The sequence below is a fragment of the Berghia stephanieae genome, chromosome 9, assembly GCF_034508935.2.
Source record: "Berghia stephanieae isolate SIO BIC M18660-M18661 chromosome 9, UCSD_Bste_1.3, whole genome shotgun sequence".
In the NCBI taxonomy this organism is placed as follows: Eukaryota; Metazoa; Mollusca; class Gastropoda; order Nudibranchia; family Aeolidiidae; genus Berghia; species Berghia stephanieae.
In genome coordinates, this window is record NC_088368.1 from 33440386 (window position 1) to 33458258 (window position 17873).

The 17873-nt window shown below is 36.3% G+C and overlaps 2 protein-coding genes across 3 annotated transcripts in view; both read right to left on the bottom strand.

Moving 5' to 3' along the window:
- The window catches only part of LOC144980094 (uncharacterized), a 344852-nt gene that overhangs the window by 36179 nt on the left and 290800 nt on the right, over nt 1-17873 (bottom strand). The gene's annotated exons all lie outside the window — the stretch shown is intronic.
- Nucleotides 12641-17873, bottom strand: part of LOC144980086 (FIGNL1-interacting regulator of recombination and mitosis-like) — a 32868-nt gene continuing 27635 nt past the window's right edge. Inside the window, exons 21-24 of the mRNA XM_078927579.1 lie at nt 17563-17688; nt 16163-16354; nt 14887-15126; nt 12641-13130 (exon numbers count right to left, since the gene is read on the bottom strand). Coding sequence (XP_078783705.1) covers nt 12855-13130; nt 14887-15126; nt 16163-16354; nt 17563-17688 — 834 coding nt within the window. The 3' untranslated portion in view covers nt 12641-12854. The remainder of the gene's footprint in view (nt 13131-14886; nt 15127-16162; nt 16355-17562; nt 17689-17873) is intronic.

Below are 17873 nucleotides of genomic sequence, written 5' to 3' on the forward strand. Positions count from 1 at the left end.
TCGATAATACTCAGGTTTATCTTCTTTGATAATAAATTAATAATTAATAATAATAATCTAAAAAATCGAAATTTAAAACCAGAAAATAGAAGTTGCATTGAAGGTAAAAATAAGGTTTTAGATCCTTTAGAAAGACCTTATTAAAAGTTATGAGCAGTCAGCAGCTGGCTCCGTAGCGCAGTAGATAAGCTGTCAGACTCTAACCTTGAAAGTACTGGGTTGAATCCCATTGTGGACATTAAAAAAAAAAAGTTTACTTTATTGAGAAAGATATCATTTGTGTTGTTATAGTTACTGGACATACATTTAAAACCTTAAATTAATCTTTTATTATATATTATTATTATTATTATTATTATTATTATTATTATTATTATTATTATCATTATTTATTATTAGTATATTTTAAAAACAACATCGGTACAATTCAATGTTATCGACGTGCATTTAGACGTTATATGTAAACGTCGATTGTTATCATTTTATAATATTTTATCATTATCATCAGTGTATTCGTTTACTGCGTCTTTGTCATTTTATTGGGCTTTTTTTTTCTTCTTCTTCTTTGTTGTTGTTATTTTTCAAAAACTTCAAAACTTTCAAAACATCATTGTTTATGTCTATTTACCTTATTAACGCTATTCACACTACACATCTCTCATTCGTCCTTAGGTTGTTGATAAAGGGGAAATCAGAAACGTCCACAGTTTGTCTTCGTCTATTAAATTGAGGCTTACAATTCAACACTTATCGTTATTTTTTCCTTCGAGCTTCAAGCAGCAACATTTTCATTAATCAACCAGCACCGCCAACGGGGGTGCATAAAAACGGTGAATTTTTGTACACCTCCAGTGGATGTGCATAAAAACGCCACCATTCATGATCACCAGAGTACTGTATTACTGTAAGGTAAGTTTTCGATCCCAGGATCGTCTTTCAGCTCTGCTCACGTCTGCTACTTCAGATTTATTTTCGCAGTTGATTTTCTTACCGCAAACTGTTTTCACACACGGACAGCTGTCTGTTGCTGTGTCACGGGTCAGAGGCTATAGTGGCTTACACTTCATGTTGGGCCACACAGAAAAATCAACAGAGGATGTACCAAGTTACACAGACAACGTTGTTTACCAATCTGCCCTCATTAAATGATGGTGGGTACAATATCGAATGAAAATTGTTCTTTCCCCGCGAAATTGCGGGCTTTTTACTAGTATATATATATATATTATATATATATATATATATAATTTATATATAATATATATATATATATATATATATATATATATATATATATATATATATATATATATATATAAATAATAATATATTATATATATATATTATATATATATTATATATATATATATATTGGCTAAGAAGCTCACAGTATTGCCATCCGGAAGTATAACGGACCAACACACAAAACTTATGTGTAACCTTAAACGGTTATAGTCTTGTTAATACAGTTTTGTGAGAATTACTCATAAACGCGGATGGCAAAAAATAATAACAAAGACCTGAGTGACGTCATCTTCGTTCTACCTATATTGTTTGTTGAACCTCCTATGTTTGTCCGTCCGAGTGACCCTGGGGACGTGTCACAAATCTCGTGCTTTGCTTCTACTAATTAATATTTATTGTTTCGCATTCGTGTCCGTCCCACCAACCATCTCTAATACGTGGCCCACTTCACAAACGTGGTCGATTATTCAAAATTATTAAATGTCATAGCTGAACGGTGTGTTTTCTTACGGCTTCATCATTGTGCTTTCTCAGTTCTGTGTTTAGTGAGAAAACAAAATAAAGTATGAATATTTTATAATCAAACAAAATAGATTTTTTATTTTTTTGTGGTTTCGTTTGTTTGTTTGTTTGTTTATATTTTATTAGTTAAAAAAACCGTTTGATTCCTAGAAAATATTGACCGTTGTTTTTTTGTTTTTGTTTTTAAGGGTTTTTACGACGCTTGCAACACATTAAGGTCATATCAGCGCCAGTAAAAAGGAAGAAAATGGGATAATAAAAAGTTTCAGAATTACAATTAAAGCACCCAAGAAAAGGTAAGACAAAGGGGAATTGGTTCAAATAGGAAACAGATGTAGACCCCAAGAGATCAGAATCCTGATAAAGTCAAAACCGCCGGACCAGAAAGACATGGTTGACTTTATCCATTATCAATGGAACACACTTTAGATAAAGAAAGGAAAATTTGGGACAAGAAGTGTTGACTTTATGCGGATTCCACTGTACTTTATCAATTACTTGCATTTCTTTGACAGACTTCCTTCTCATTTTTAGTAATAGATGAATGAGATGATGTGGTAGTGGCGTAGTTAACTCATTCATCTGTGGTGTTTCAATCATCCTGTTTTGTTGATAAAGGGGAAACCTGAAACGTTCATTTGATCTGTTTTTGTAATTAAATTGAAGCTTACATTCAACTTCACGTTATTATTTATTTCTTCGAGCTTCGAGCAGCAACATTTACACTTCTCAATTTTTAGTTACTGTGGTGATTTTTTTGTTTTTGTTTTTAAGGGTTTTACGGCGCTTGCAACACATTTAGGTTATATCAGCGCCAGTAAAAAGGAAGAAAATGGGACAGTAAAAAGTTCAAGAATTACAATTAAAGAACCCAAGAAAAAGTAAGACATAGGGGAACTGGGAACAAATAAGGATCAGATGTAGATTCCAAGAGCATACCACCAATGCACCTAGTTTGAGATCACCTATAAGTCTCATCCAGACACAAGCACAAAATCTAACAAAGAGGAATACACTCAAATGCCTACATTATACATTAAAATAACAATAATACATTACAGAGAGATGATTTACAAGGAAAAAAATATCATCTCCCAAAACAATAACTATGCATTTGACTGTTTCCCTCCCATCTAGGACTCCAGCCAGGGCCAGGACAAAACCAAGTAATCTCAAGCCAAGACAAAGACAGAAAGCAAGTTGGAAAACAGATATAAGGGGATAGAAGACACAGTATGTACCCCCCTGCCCACTATGGGAGTTACTGTGGTGAGACCAGAGACAAAACCCAGCGTGAAGACCGAACCAAGTCAAAACAGGACCTTCAAATTAAGTTTATTGGGGTTTTACTGTATAATATTTTATATTTGTGCGGCTATGTGATAGGAAGGTCCTGGGTTCGCGCCTCATTCAGCGCATAGTTGAGTCCTTGGAAAAGGCTATTTACTAACTTTCTCTCACCATACTTTGGTGTAAAATGAGTACCTGGCCGTCAAGAACATTGACTGTCATGAAAACAATTGTATGTCGCCTGACAGGCGTTATGTCTCGTTCTACATGTTACTGTTGGTCAGGGACCCTTTGTAAAGCGCTTTGAGCACATTTAGTGGATATTGCTCTATATAAAAGATCGTTTTTTTTTCAAGCGCCAAGAGTCTGCATAATATAGCGATGTGCAAACTAATATATTAATATTATTACTATCCTTATTCCATACAGTTTTCTGCTTTTGCGGTGAAATGAGATGACTTTGTTTGGCTAGATCTTAGACTTGGATTAGGTCCTTTTTTTTTCATACGGGACTCTATGTGTTGGAAACTGTGTTTCCCTCTCCCATGCTATGCTATTGTCTGCCGGTTCAAATAGGGAACAGATGTAGATTCCAAGACCATACTATCAGCGTGCGTACTTGGTTTGAGATCACATAATAATCTCATCCATAAATGATCCCACAGAGATATACACTCAAATGTTTACAGAATATAGCCAGTACATAACAGAGAGATAATTTACAAGGAAAAAAAAACATCTCCCGAAACTAATACTAGACATTTCACTGATTCCCTCTCAGCTAAGGACTCTGCAAAAGCCAGGACAAAACCAAGCAGGCAAAATACAGAAAGCAACTCGGAAAACAAATATAAGGGGATTGAAGACACAGCAAGTGACCGCCTGCCCATCATGGGAGTCAAAGGACCCCACCCAGAAAAGAAAACGAGTCCTGAGTAAAGACATTGTCAACAAAGACAAATATGTAATGATTGACACAAGTTATTCTGGTAAGTTCAATCATTTATTTTTTACAATATAGACCAGCAATTCAAAATACAATTGCATGGATTGGTTAGCGATCACTAAGTAAAACCATTCATAATAATAACAAAAACAAGTATAATAACTAATAAATAATAAGTCTAACGTGCTTTCTTTGTAATGTTTTAGAGAGTATAGTTAAAAAGAAAATAGTTACTTAGAAAAGGACGCTCTTGTATAACTCGGTTATTACAAGAAAGTAATGGATGATTTTACAAGATGTATTGATGAAAAGTGCAATATTGATGTTATATATTTGAATTTCAGGAAAGCTTTCGATTCTGTGCCACAACATAGGTTATTTTCAAAACTTAAAGGTTATGGAATTACTGGTAATATTTATGAATGGATTGTATTTTTTAAAACTATCCGTACACAACGGGCTGTCGTGGGTGAAAGTTTTTCTGATCATGGGTGAAAGTTTTTCTGATTTCAGAGGCGCAACTAGTGGGGTCCCTCAAGGCAGTGTACTTGGTCCTTTATTGTTCAATATCTATATAAATTATCTACCTGATATAATTCATAATAATAACAAAAGCAAGTATAAGTATAAGGGTAATCAATGTGATTCATCACACTACAGACTAATAACAAGAACAAGAACAACACCATGAACTGCAACAGCAACAACGACAAAAACTGCAACAACAACGACAGCAACAACAACAAGAACAACAATAAGAACAATAACGGCAAATACAACAAAAGCAAAAACGACAACAACAACAACATCAAGAATCACAGCAACGACGACCTGAACATCAACAACTACATTAACAGCAGCTGCAACATAAATAAAAACAGTGACAACAACAAAAGAGTACAAATGACGAAAACGATTTGAAATGTGCTCTCTTGAATGTAAAACAAAGGAATGTTTATAAAGGATTTTATTGTCGAAAACAAATTGGACCTATTCTTTATTAGAGAAACTTGGCTCAATCTTCCGACACTATAACAATAAACGAGATAATCTCCAGCAGCTACTCATATCAAGAAAATAGAGACTACAGGCATGGAGGTGGTTTGATGTGTGTTTTCAGAGACAAATTGAAAATTATCATAGTAGAAAAACAAAATTTCAACTCATTTGAATGCCTCGAAAATCACTTTAACCATAATAACAGACACTTTAACATCGTAACCATTTACAGACCACCACCACCATCAACTAAAAGCAAGAGTATGAATACAGCTTTTATAAAAGAGTTTGAAGACTTTCTCCATGGAAAAAACACAGAGAATGGAGAAATTATTATCCTAGGTGATTTTAATTTTCATGCCTGAGATTCACCAAACTTCTAGAAGTATTCAATCTTTCACAAAATGTCAAGTGACCAACTCATGAGGGTGGACACACCCTCGACTTTGTTATCACATGGTCTATCGATACTTCCACTAGTGAGATCGGGATCGGAAGCCCCGACATTTCAGACCACCCACCATCCAGTATTTTTTAAGGTCAATGTCCATGTCCCGATTTCAAATCGGTGTACAGTGCATGATAAAGTTATGAAATTATATGCATGGCGTCAAAGAGAAAATAGATCTTCTCTACACATCTCTTAATAATTGCCTAGAAAAACAAGCGCCCCTCCAATCCAAAACGATCGTCTTAAGACCAAATTGTAAATGGTACACTTCCGAAAAATATCTGTCAGGCTAAACATGACAGGCGTTATTAGGAACGTATTTGGTGAAAGTCTGGACTAGAAATTCACAAACAAATGTATAAAAATGCAAAAAATGATACCAATCAACTATTAAGTCAGTACCAGGTGGCAATATATGAAGGATACTCTAATAAAAAAACAAACGTGATTCTAAAAAGCTTTATGATACTGTCAAAGAAATGATCACACCATCGAATACAACAAATCTACCAACAAATACATGCCCAAAAGAACTGTGACAAATCCAACACCTTTTTCACAGAGAAAATTTACAACATTGGGCAGGAAGTTGATGACAGCGCCACAATACCATCTTATCCACATCCCAGCACGACATCACAAGTTGAAATAGCAAGCCATGTGACTTCACCAATGAACACAACGACTAAGCACTTGACCTCACCTGAAAGAGCAACATCAACTGATGGGACACGACAGAGGGACACAACACTTTCCTGCACGACACGACCAACTAAAACTACGAACAACGATTATTAAACGTTAACATCGTTTGAGCCCGTAACAATAGAGGAAGTTAAAAAAATATTGTCAGATATGCCTTATAAATCATGCCCGCTAGATAAAACCCCAACTTGGCCCATAAAGGCATGTGCAAATTGTCTTACTCTAGCTATTGCATTCATTGTAAATGAAAGTCTAATGTTGCCCGATTTTCCAAATATGCTGAAACATGTCTTGAAGAAAAAAGCAAATCTTGACTGCAATGAGCTAAAGAATTTTGGACCCGTGTCAAATTTGAATTTCATTTCAAAATTAATTGAAAAAGTCGTTGCTGCTCATCTTATTAACCATATACAGACGAATGCCTAAATGTTAAATTTCAATCTGCCTACAAAGTCTCACATAGCACAGAAACGGCATTACTTAAAGCCTTTAATGATATTGTAAATGATTTAGATAAAAAAAGTGCTGCGATGCTCGTTTTACTAAATTTAATTGCCGCATTTGACACTATCGATCAAAATTTACTTTTGACTAGACAACGTGATCAATTTTATATAAGTGGCACAGCTTTGGACTGGTTAAAGGAATATTTGTTTGAAAGAACTCAGTAATTAAAGAAAACCATGTACCAACTCCATCCAAATTAACTTGTGGAGTGCCTCCTTTTTACGATCTATACTGCTCCCCTTTCTGATATGTTATCCACCTTTCCCAATGATTTTCCTTTTTATGCTAATGGCACTCAGCTGTTTAGAAAGCGCAATAATGATTCGGAGTTGTCATCATCATCTGTTATGGAAAATTGTATTGCTAGGAAAAGATAACATCGAAGCTGATCATGAAGGTAGAAACGTAAATTTGGATGCAAAATGGCATTTAAATAAAGATCCAAATTCAAATGGTCACCAGAAATCGACCTGTTTGCCTCCAGGCTAAATAATCAATGTCCAACATATGCATCATTCAGACCTGACCCAGGGCCATTTGCCATTGATGCGTTCATATCATACTGGAAGAAATTTGATTCCTCTGCTTTTCCCCCATTCTGTCTCATTCTCAGAGTACTTCAGAAAATCAAGAGATCAAGCCACAGGCTTGGTGGTCACACCGTATTGGCCAACCCAGCCCTTTTTCCAGTGATCATGAAAATGTTAGTGTACCAGCCAGTCCTGCTACCAGCAAAGAAGAACCTGCTGTCACTTCCCAACTTGTCAGAGAAAATTCACCCTCTCTACAAGACGATGCAGTTGATGGTATGCAATGTATCAGGAGACGATTCGAAGACGAGGGTTTTTCTGAAGGGGCAGCCGGAATGCTCATGGCTTCATGGAGACCAGAAACAAGGAAAAGCTATAATTCATGTATTAAGAAATGGAGAAAATGTGCAAATAGGAGAAAAGTTAATCACATTTCTCCACCTGTAACATGTACAGTGAATTTTTTAATGCAGAATTGTATAATGATAATCAGTCTTTTTCTTCAATTTGTATTGCTAGGTCAGCTCTGTCACGCTATCTCAAATTTGATAACTCTAGTGAAAAATGTGGTGAAATGAGTTGTGTAAAACGATTCATGAAAGGAGTATTTGAAAGTAGGCCTTCTTTCCGACAATAGACAAAATTACAACTTGGAATGTCGAATCAGTGTTAAATTTTTTAGAAGGTTGGTACCCTCACCAAAATCTCAGACTTAAGGAATTAACTTTGAAATGACATATGTTGTTAGCACTTTTGTCAGGACAAAGATCAATAACTATTCATGCTCTAGACATAAACTACACGGAGTTATCAAAATCAAACTGCACTTTTGTAATAATTCATCTCACTATCCCAAATTATAGGGAGGGCTAGTTACAGCTTCGCTCTGTTGACAAACTCGGTGAAATCCAAAACAATCGTCACCTTACAGGCAAGCCTCGATTGTTTTATCAATTTCACCTCGTTTCCCGACATTCGCTTCGTTGTAACATGAGACTTTAGAGTAAACTTACGGGACATTCACCTCTTTGCTATGGTCTATAATTGTGTTTTTAATCAAACTATGCCTTTGAGCATTCTCTGAAGTGTGACTTGTAGGATTGGCATCGTGTGGTTCTCATGTTACAACTCTGCTCCGTCTACAAACTCGGTGAAATCCAAAACAATCATCACCTTACAGATAAGCCTCGATTGTTTTATCAATTATTCGATGTTATATCATCTCACCATGAATTGCAATAATACTTTGTTGATGAGAAAATGTACATGACATTGACAAAGTGTGTAGTGTACTTAGCGCTGAGAGGCTGCTTTTCACCTAAGCTGTGCATTTTCAATTGTTTTACAGCTATTCACTTATATTGTGGATTTGTAGTTGTGCAATATCGGATTGAAATTCCTTTTACTACCAGGATATTTTTACAGTGAAATTGTGAGTTTTATTTGAGATATTTAGTGTTTTTGTTTCATTCGTATTTTAGTTTCTGTCTTTCTCCTTCTCTGTATAAGGCATAGAGTAATCGAAATTAGGAATGAAGAGGTGGACAAAAAATTTGATATTAGTAGATGCAACAACGATCAAACAATGTACAAAGCTGTAAGACTAATAAATCAAAGACCGTTTGAAAACCCAAAGATAGAGGACGACATGGGCAAATTAATTATTAACCCCAACGAGACATTTCAAATGTTCTTTTTTAATTTTATAAAACAAAATTTTAGCAATTCCAATGAACTTGAAATATATTAAAGGAGAAATTTGGTAATTATATTTGGCATCCAAGAGGAAATACATGAGTTGACAGATGAATGTCTTTATAAAATACTGTGTTTAATAAATAACTAATCAACTATTGCACTGACGCTAGTCATTTGGACATGTTCCATCGTACTGGAAGGCGGAATAACGTCAGGTCCAATCATTGTCAAATTCATGACCGTGACATGGTTCTGCAATATCCCAAAGAATTGAATGATATTTCAGGATTTGACAGTCAAAAATTTCAACCTCCTCAAAATAGTCAAAGGATACAAATTAATAGATGCTGTTTGGTTCTATAATAGCCACATCAATACACTAACCACCTTCGGGTGCAAGATCAGGCTCAACTTGGAGCGCTCTATTGGTGATCAGATCAATATTTAAAACCAGTCGACTGCTGTCCATTCCACTCACCACAACAGTTGAAACAACCAATTGTTCATCACCATTTGTCACACATTAGTTAGAAGTAAGACTCCCTGTTTTTAATTCCAAATGTGGACAGTGTAATAATTACTACAGTCCACTCCGGTTAATCACTCTCTCACCCACTTCTTGAGATCGCCGATTCGTTCGCCACCATCGCGAAGTAATTTTGACCAGCAGTTAAGCTTAATAGCCAATATTCTCATCACAAACATATAACATAGAAACGATTGAGACATTGAGTATGCTCCGGTGTATGGGTGAATTTTTAATTCAGAAAAGTGAGTGGAGCAGGCACTTATGTTGGTAACAACAAGATATGAAGTGAGTAGAAAAGTGCCAGAAGACAATAGAGAATAAAAATTTTTTTCGCGGCGGTGGTGGGGTTTGAACCTGCGACCTTATTGGTACGACAACTCCGCCTGGCAGGTGAGAGCGTGGCTCTACCGTGTGAGCTATCCACGAACACAAAATATTCGTTTCAAACCCAAAGTCATTTCTAGATCCCTCTCTCACCCACTTCTTGAGATCGCCGATTCGTTCGCCACCATCGCGAAGTAATTTTGACCAGCAGTTAAGCTTAATAGCCAATATTCTCATCACAAACATATAACATAGAAACGATGAGACATTGAGTATGCTCCGGTGTATGGGGTGAATTTTTAATTCAGAAAAGTGAGTGGAGCAGGCACTTATGTTGGTAACAACAAGATATGAAGTGAGTAAAAAGTGCCAGAAGACAATAGAGAATAAAAATTTTTTTCGCGGCGGTGGTGGGTTTGAACCTGCGACCTTATTGGTACGACAACTCCGCCTGGCAGGTGAGAGCGTGGCTCTACCGTGTGAGCTATCCACGAACACAAAATATTCGTTTCAAACCCAAAGTCATTTCTAGATCCCTCTCTCACCCACTTCTTGAGATCGCCGATTCGTTCGCCACCATCGCGAAGTAATTTTGACCAGCAGTTAAGCTTAATAGCCAATATTCTCATCACAAACATATAACATAGAAACGATTGAGACATTGAGTATGCTCCGGTGTATGGGGTGAATTTTTAATTCAGAAAAGTGAGTGGAGCAGGCACTTATGTTGGTAACAACAAGATATGAAGTGAGTAGAAAAGTGCCAGAAGACAATAGAGAATAAAAATTTTTTTGCGGCGGTGGTGGGGTTTGAACCTACGACCTTATTGGTACGACAACTCCGCCTGGCAGGTGAGAGCGTGGCTCTACCGTGTGAGCTATCCACGAACACAAAATATTCGTTTCAAACCCAAAGTCATTTCTAGATCCCTCTCTCACCCACTTCTTGAGATCGCCGATTCGTTCGCCACCATCGCGAAGTAATTTTGACCAGCAGTTAAGCTTAATAGCCAATATTCTCATCACAAACATATAACATAGAAACGATTGAGACATTGAGTATGCTCCGGTGTATGGGGTGAATTTTTAATTCAGAAAAGTGAGTGGAGCAGGCACTTATGTTGGTAACAACAAGATATGAAGTATTCATATCTTGTTGTTACCAACATAAGTGCCTGCTCCACTCACTTTTCTGAATTAAAAATTCACCCCATACACCGGAGCATACTCAATGTCTCAATCGTTTCTATGTTATATGTTTGTGATGAGAATATTGGCTATTAAGCTTAACTGCTGGTCAAAATTACTTCGCGATGGTGGCGAACGAATCGGCGATCTCAAGAAGTGGGTGAGAGAGGGATCTAGAAATGACTTTGGGTTTGAAACGAATATTTTGTGTTCGTGGATAGCTCACACGGTAGAGCCACGCTCTCACCTGCCAGGCGGAGTTGTCGTACCAATAAGGTCGCAGGTTCAAACCCCCACCGCCGCGAAAAAAAAAAAAATTTTTATTCTCTATTGTCTTCTGGCACTTTTCTACTCACTTCATATCTTGTTGTTACCAACATAAGTGCCTGCTCCACTCACTTTTCTGAATTAAAAATTCACCCCATACACCGGAGCATACTCAATGTCTCAATCGTTTCTATGTTATATGTTTGTGATGAGAATATTGGCTATTAAGCTTAACTGCTGGTCAAAATTACTTCGCGATGGTGGCGAACGAATCGGCGATCTCAAGAAGTGGGTGAGAGAGGGATCTAGAAATGACTTTGGGTTTGAAACGAATATTTTGTGTTCGTGGATAGCTCACACGGTAGAGCCACGCTCTCACCTGCCAGGCGGAGTTGTCGTACCAATAAGGTCGTAGGTTCAAACCCCACCACCGCCGCGAAAAAAATTTTTATTCTCTATTGTCTTCTGGCACTTTTCTACTCACTTCATATCTTGTTGTTACCAACATAAGTGCCTGCTCCACTCACTTTTCTGAATTAAAAATTCACCCCATACACCGGAGCATACTCAATGTCTCAATCGTTTCTATGTTATATGTTTGTGATGAGAATATTGGCTATTAAGCTTAACTGCTGGTCAAAATTACTTCGCGATGGTGGCGAACGAATCGGCGATCTCAAGAAGTGGGTGAGAGAGGGATCTAGAAATGACTTTGGGTTTGAAACGAATATTTTGTGTTCGTGGATAGCTCACACGGTAGAGCCACGCTCTCACCTGCCAGGCGGAGTTGTCGTACCAATAAGGTCGCAGGTTCAAACCCCACCACCGCCGCGAAAAAAATTTTTATTCTCTATTGTCTTCTGGCACTTTTCTACTCACTTCATATCTTGTTGTTACTCCGGTTAATCGCAACTTTTGGTTAATTGCAACATTTCCCAATAAACGGAATTAATTCTATATAAAAGTTACAGTTGTGTAACAACTGCAACAAACTTCGGTTAATCGCAACAAATTTTTGACTTCAAAAAGTGGCAAATTCAAGAAACCAATCAAACAAAATTTCATTATTAAACTTAATCATGAGTGAAATCATGCAGCTTTAAGAATTGCAATTGGGGGGGGGGTCTAATGCTACCCACTCTATTAGAGACAAAAGAGGGTGGAGCTTTGCGGTTTGAGTTTGTGTGGATATCTGTGACATCGTGAACAATCTCCATCGCCTCATTCAAGAAGACTCTTTAACATATTTGCTTCCATCATTGGAAACTATTCAGCAACATGTTTATAAGCATCTGGCCTTAGCAAGAAAACAGATGATCCTCGATGCCTTCTTAGGGAAATGCAAAGGAAAATGATGGAATTTACAACGATTAAGAGAAAAAACAAAAAAACAAACAAAAACAAACCAAAAAACCCCCCCCCCCCCCCCCCCCCCCCTGTAAAACAAAAAAAAACTACACATTTTAATGAGGCCATGCGCTTTCCAAGGTGTGTAAAGTGTAAACAAAATTCAACTTTGGATAATCGCAACAATTCCGTTGATCCCAAGATGTTGTGATTATCCGGAATGGACTGTATGTACTAGTACTAAGCTTTTTCATATAATTAAAACTCAATCTTAAGTTAGTCAAAGTGCCTGATGTAACAGAAGAGTCACGAGAGACTATCAAACCAAGATGACGGTTCAGCTACAAAGTCATTGATTCGAGAAAGTACAATTCTGGCCTGGTCAATAAAGTCTCTGGGAGGAGTTGTACCATTGCTACTGCAAATAGATTCTAAGTCATCGGCTGCCGCTTTTAACCTCTCTAAAACATTCTGGAATGTGCGTGATGTAGTTGGAGTTGTAGAGATTGTTTCTGTTGCAGTTTCCTGGTTTTGTTCCAATATCCTCGTTGACTCTTCTAATTTTGGCCTTTTTGCAGGAGGCTGGAATAGGAGATGGAATGAGGAATAAAGATATTATGTCAAACATGTCATTGAATCCTTTTAAAGTGATTAATAATAATAATATTTTTTAAAAAACAAGAAAAGAAAAATAGCTGCAGAGTTGTAATTGTGACCAATCATCTCAAAATGGTATTATGTTGAGGTGAACCTGATGCTTTAAATTGACCTTTTTTAAATGTTTTGTTTCTGTTTTTTAAGTTTTAACGGTGCTTGCAACACATTTAAGTCATATATAAGCACCAGTAAAAAGGAAGATGGGATGGTTAAAAAAAAAAAATCGATTTACAAACAAAAACTGAAGAGAAGATTAAGACAAAGAGGAATGGTTCAAATAGAGACCGGATATAGATTCCAACAGCACACGATCACTGTATTTAGTTTGGGATCACCTAAAAGTCTCATTCAGACACAAGCACAGATCCTCTCTAAGAGGAGTACACTCAAATGTTTACAAATCCTGATATTAAAAATAACAAATATAACGATACATGACAGATTTACAAGGTAAAAAATATTATTGCCCAAAAATTATATCTATAAATTTTATTGGTTCCCTGCCAGCTATGGACTACGGCCAAGGTCAGGACAAAACCAAGTAATCTCATTCCAAGACAAAGGCAGAAAACAAGTTGGAGAATGGATATTACAGGGGAATAGAAGTCATATTAACTTTAAGGTAAATTTTAAGCTATAATAAATGCCTTCATTAAGAATCCAAGCATATGGAAATCCGATGCTCATGGGAAGTAACCAATACATTTGGTCACCCAGCTCCAGCGTGTCCTATTGCAGAGCGTGCTGGAATTCATTATGCAAGAACACAGTGTACCAGATTGACACAGTGAGTCAGAATAAAGGTTTTGAGAAAAATAAAGTGAGTAACTGTGGCTACTGCGCTTGCGACACATTTAGGTAATTTCATCAGCGCAAGTAAAAAGGAAGACAATAGTATTAAAAAATTCTAGAATTGAGAGAATATGAGAAAAAGTAAGACAGAGGGAAATGGTTTAAATAGGGAACAGATGTAGATTCCAAGAACACCACTATCAGTGTACTTGATTTCAGATCACCTTAAAGTCTCATCCAGACTCAAGCACAGGATCCCACGATGTTTACAAACCAGTATATATTCAAAACAAAAAATGAAGAGTGCGTAACAGAGAGATGATTTACAAGGGAAAAAAAATGTAATCTCCTAAACTATAACTATACATTTGACTGTTTCTCTCCCAGCCAAGGACTCCAGCTAGGGAAAGGACTAAACTAATTGATCCCATTCCAAGACAAAGACAATAAACTCAGGAAGCAAACTCAGAAAACAGATATAGAGCGACAGAAGACACAGCAAGTGATCCTATGGGAAGTTTAAAAAAAACAAAACAAACCCACCCAGTTCTCCATTTTAATGGGTCTTTCAGGCATCTCTAGCGTTTGATTTTACAAATTAAGGTTTTGTAAATTACAATATAATTCTTTTTTAGAGAGCAAAATATAATCTGGGATAAGTTTGAACATTTTTCTGGCCTCTTTGCCAATCTAATTCAATCTAATATAAACTTGCAGTTGACGTTATATTTAGGTGATAGCCAGCAAACGTTAGTTTTTTTACGATACACACACAAAGAGACAATTAAATGTTACTGTAAATTTTTACACAAGTACAAAGAGACAAACTCATCAAACTTATCAGAACTAAAGTACTATTTTTTTTCTAAACAAAATCATCTGTACTTACATCAGCATCAAGTTCCAAAGCACTATTGCTGTCACTTTTAATTTTTTCGCTTCCAGTCCGTGTTCTTTCAACATTGATTGTTATGTCTCCCATAACATTTTCATTATTTTTATCTTCACAATACAAGTCAGTCACATCATGGTTATCATTGGCGAGAACATTATCATCTTTAATTTGTTTTACTTGTTGTCTCAAGTATTCTAATGTATCGAAAGGATCTTCATGGACACTGTGGGGCACCTGTTTTGTTTCAAATAAAAAATAGATATATTGAAATCTGGATCAGTATGTGGCTATGTGGTCTTGTGGTATGACACTCGCTTTCGGATTGGAAGGTCCTGGGTTCGAGCTTCGCGCTAGTTGGGAAAGACTCTTTACTCACATTCTCTCACCGTACTCAGGTGTAAAAATGGGTACCTGGCCATTAACAGCGTTGTCTTTGTCCGAAAAATTATAATATCGCCTAACAAGCGTCATGTCCCGTCCTACATGTTCAATGTTGCTGTTGACCAGGGACCCATTGTAAAGCGCTTTGAGCACATTTAGTGGATATTGCGCTATATAAAGTTCAATTTTTAAAAAATTTATTTAATTATCACTAAATTTGAATAAGCACACCTGATACAGAAAACTGCAGCTAATGGGCCCCTGCACATTTCGGTTAGAACCATCAGATAGAAATCTGAGTAAAACTGTCAGTTAAACCATAAAGCAAAACATTAATGAACAAAAAAAACAAAACAATACCAAACACGGCATGTTTCGATCTCAAAACACTTCTTCAGCCAATAACAAATGCTATAAAAACATTCATACATTACTTAAAATTCAGACAGATAAGCATAAGATCTGTAAGAAAGTACGTTGTGATAAACTTGTGTCCCATTTCATTGTCAACAACTTCTCTGGGTTGAATATTTTTTTAAAATAGTCCAAAAACTGACAGTCCAGCATCAACAGAACAGCAGAAATAGCTTCTCAGTGGGGACAAAGTCGATGTTTAGGACAAATTTGAATACTTTGTCCATAAAAATGAAATGTCTCCATGGTTCATTAAAAAAAATTTAATATTAGTGTCTTTTTTGTGTAAAATGTTACAATAAGCAACCTTTTTGGCACATCCAAAAAGAGTATTTTGAGAATGTAAAGCAATAAAACAAAAAAAAACAACAAAAAACAAAACAAAACCCTAAACCCACTAAATGGCTGTAGACAAGAAGGAATACACTCTTCTGGGGTGTATGGGAAAAAACAAACACGATTGGGTTGAAATCACCTTATTTAAATAATTGTTAAGCCTCGTCTTCAAACTGCTATCTGATTGCAGACAAGATGGAATACACTCTTCATGGGGTGTGTGACTGGCAAAATACCAGAAGGATGACAAAGCTTTTGTCTGGACCAAAGGGTGGCTGCGAGTCATCAGGTGGTAGAACAGTTTGGGGATTGTGGTCAACAACTCATCTCGCTGAAATAGACATTAAAAAAAAAATGAAAGGAGAAAATATTCAATGCATAATAAAGAACAATCTTTGGAAGTAGTAAACAAAAGAACATCTAACTGCCACAACAAAGATTTGAATTTGATTCTAAATCTATTTTGTTCCACTCAACAATACCTTTAAAGTGGACCTTCATTTAGATTTGACTATAATGTAAATTTCAAAGCAAGTGTTCTCTCTTTCTTCTCTTTTGCCTTCTCTCACATTTCAAAACCGTTGTACATCTGTAATTGGGATGCCACTTAATAGAGAAGGCAACTTAACTCGGACCAATGACATGGCATTGAAAACATTGGGGTGGTTGACCCGTTTTCTAAAGATGATTCGTAACAAATTGAAAAACCTGAAACCCTACCTAGTCTGTTTAATTATAAATGGCTATTTCCAATGTTTATAAACTTAATTGCAGTGGTTGGTAGTCGGTAGTTAAGAGTGTAAAACAAATGACTTGGTCTCCGCTTTTGTGGTCATATATTTGACATATACGCATTGACATCTGACACATCATTGCATCATGAATAACACAAATAGAGAGTCTCCCAGTTTACAGTTGCATTTGGTTCATTTTATCATTTTTTGTTTGTTTGTTTGTTGCTTTAGGTCTCTTCCAACACAATTGAGGTTATATGAGAGACCGCTGAAACAAAAAAACAAGCAATCCAACAAAAATAGTACAAATGTAAATCAAAATCATAACCTAAAGATATCATAAGCTAAATTATAAATAACCAAGAACAAACAGGCAGAAGATTTACAGAAAAAAAATATACCCTGTCAAAAATACAATCACAAACCAAAGAAGCAGGATAGGCTAGTAAAGAGAAGAAGAAACGACATCACTATCGGATCGTACACCCATGCTAACATCATAGGTATATGATTCAAGGGTGATGCTCCCATCCAACCACCCGCATTTTATAATTTGTTTTTTCAAAAAAAGGAGAGAGAAAAGGGCAAGCCATGTGGTAGCAATAATGAACCAAATCACTTGTAACTGATACAAAAATAGTGTTAATAGTGCCTTTCAGGCATCATGTCTTTTTATTTTAAACATTGGCACCCCTTGTATACTGCTTTGAGTACATTTAGTTAATGGATAATGCACTATATAAAAGCTTATAAAATTTTTTTTGTTTTTTTTTTCTTTAAAAAAAAATAATTAAAATGTACTCACTTCCACACTAGGTGGCTGGACATTGCAGCTTGCCAAACTCTCCATGAACTCGGCACATGATAAAAGCAAGACTGGATTAGAAGATGGCATCGTCTTGAGGAGGACACTTTGAAGGACTTGAATCATCTAGGACCAAGAACAAGTAACGATACTATTCCAGATAAAAAGGGTTACATTCCAAATTATGAAAATGATCAGAACCAGATTGTTGGTGCCAGTCTAAATGTGCAAGGACTTGACTCATTTTTCCCAAATAATTTCTGCTTATGGAAGAAACTACTTACTGGTACCAAACTTATCGAGACCATTAT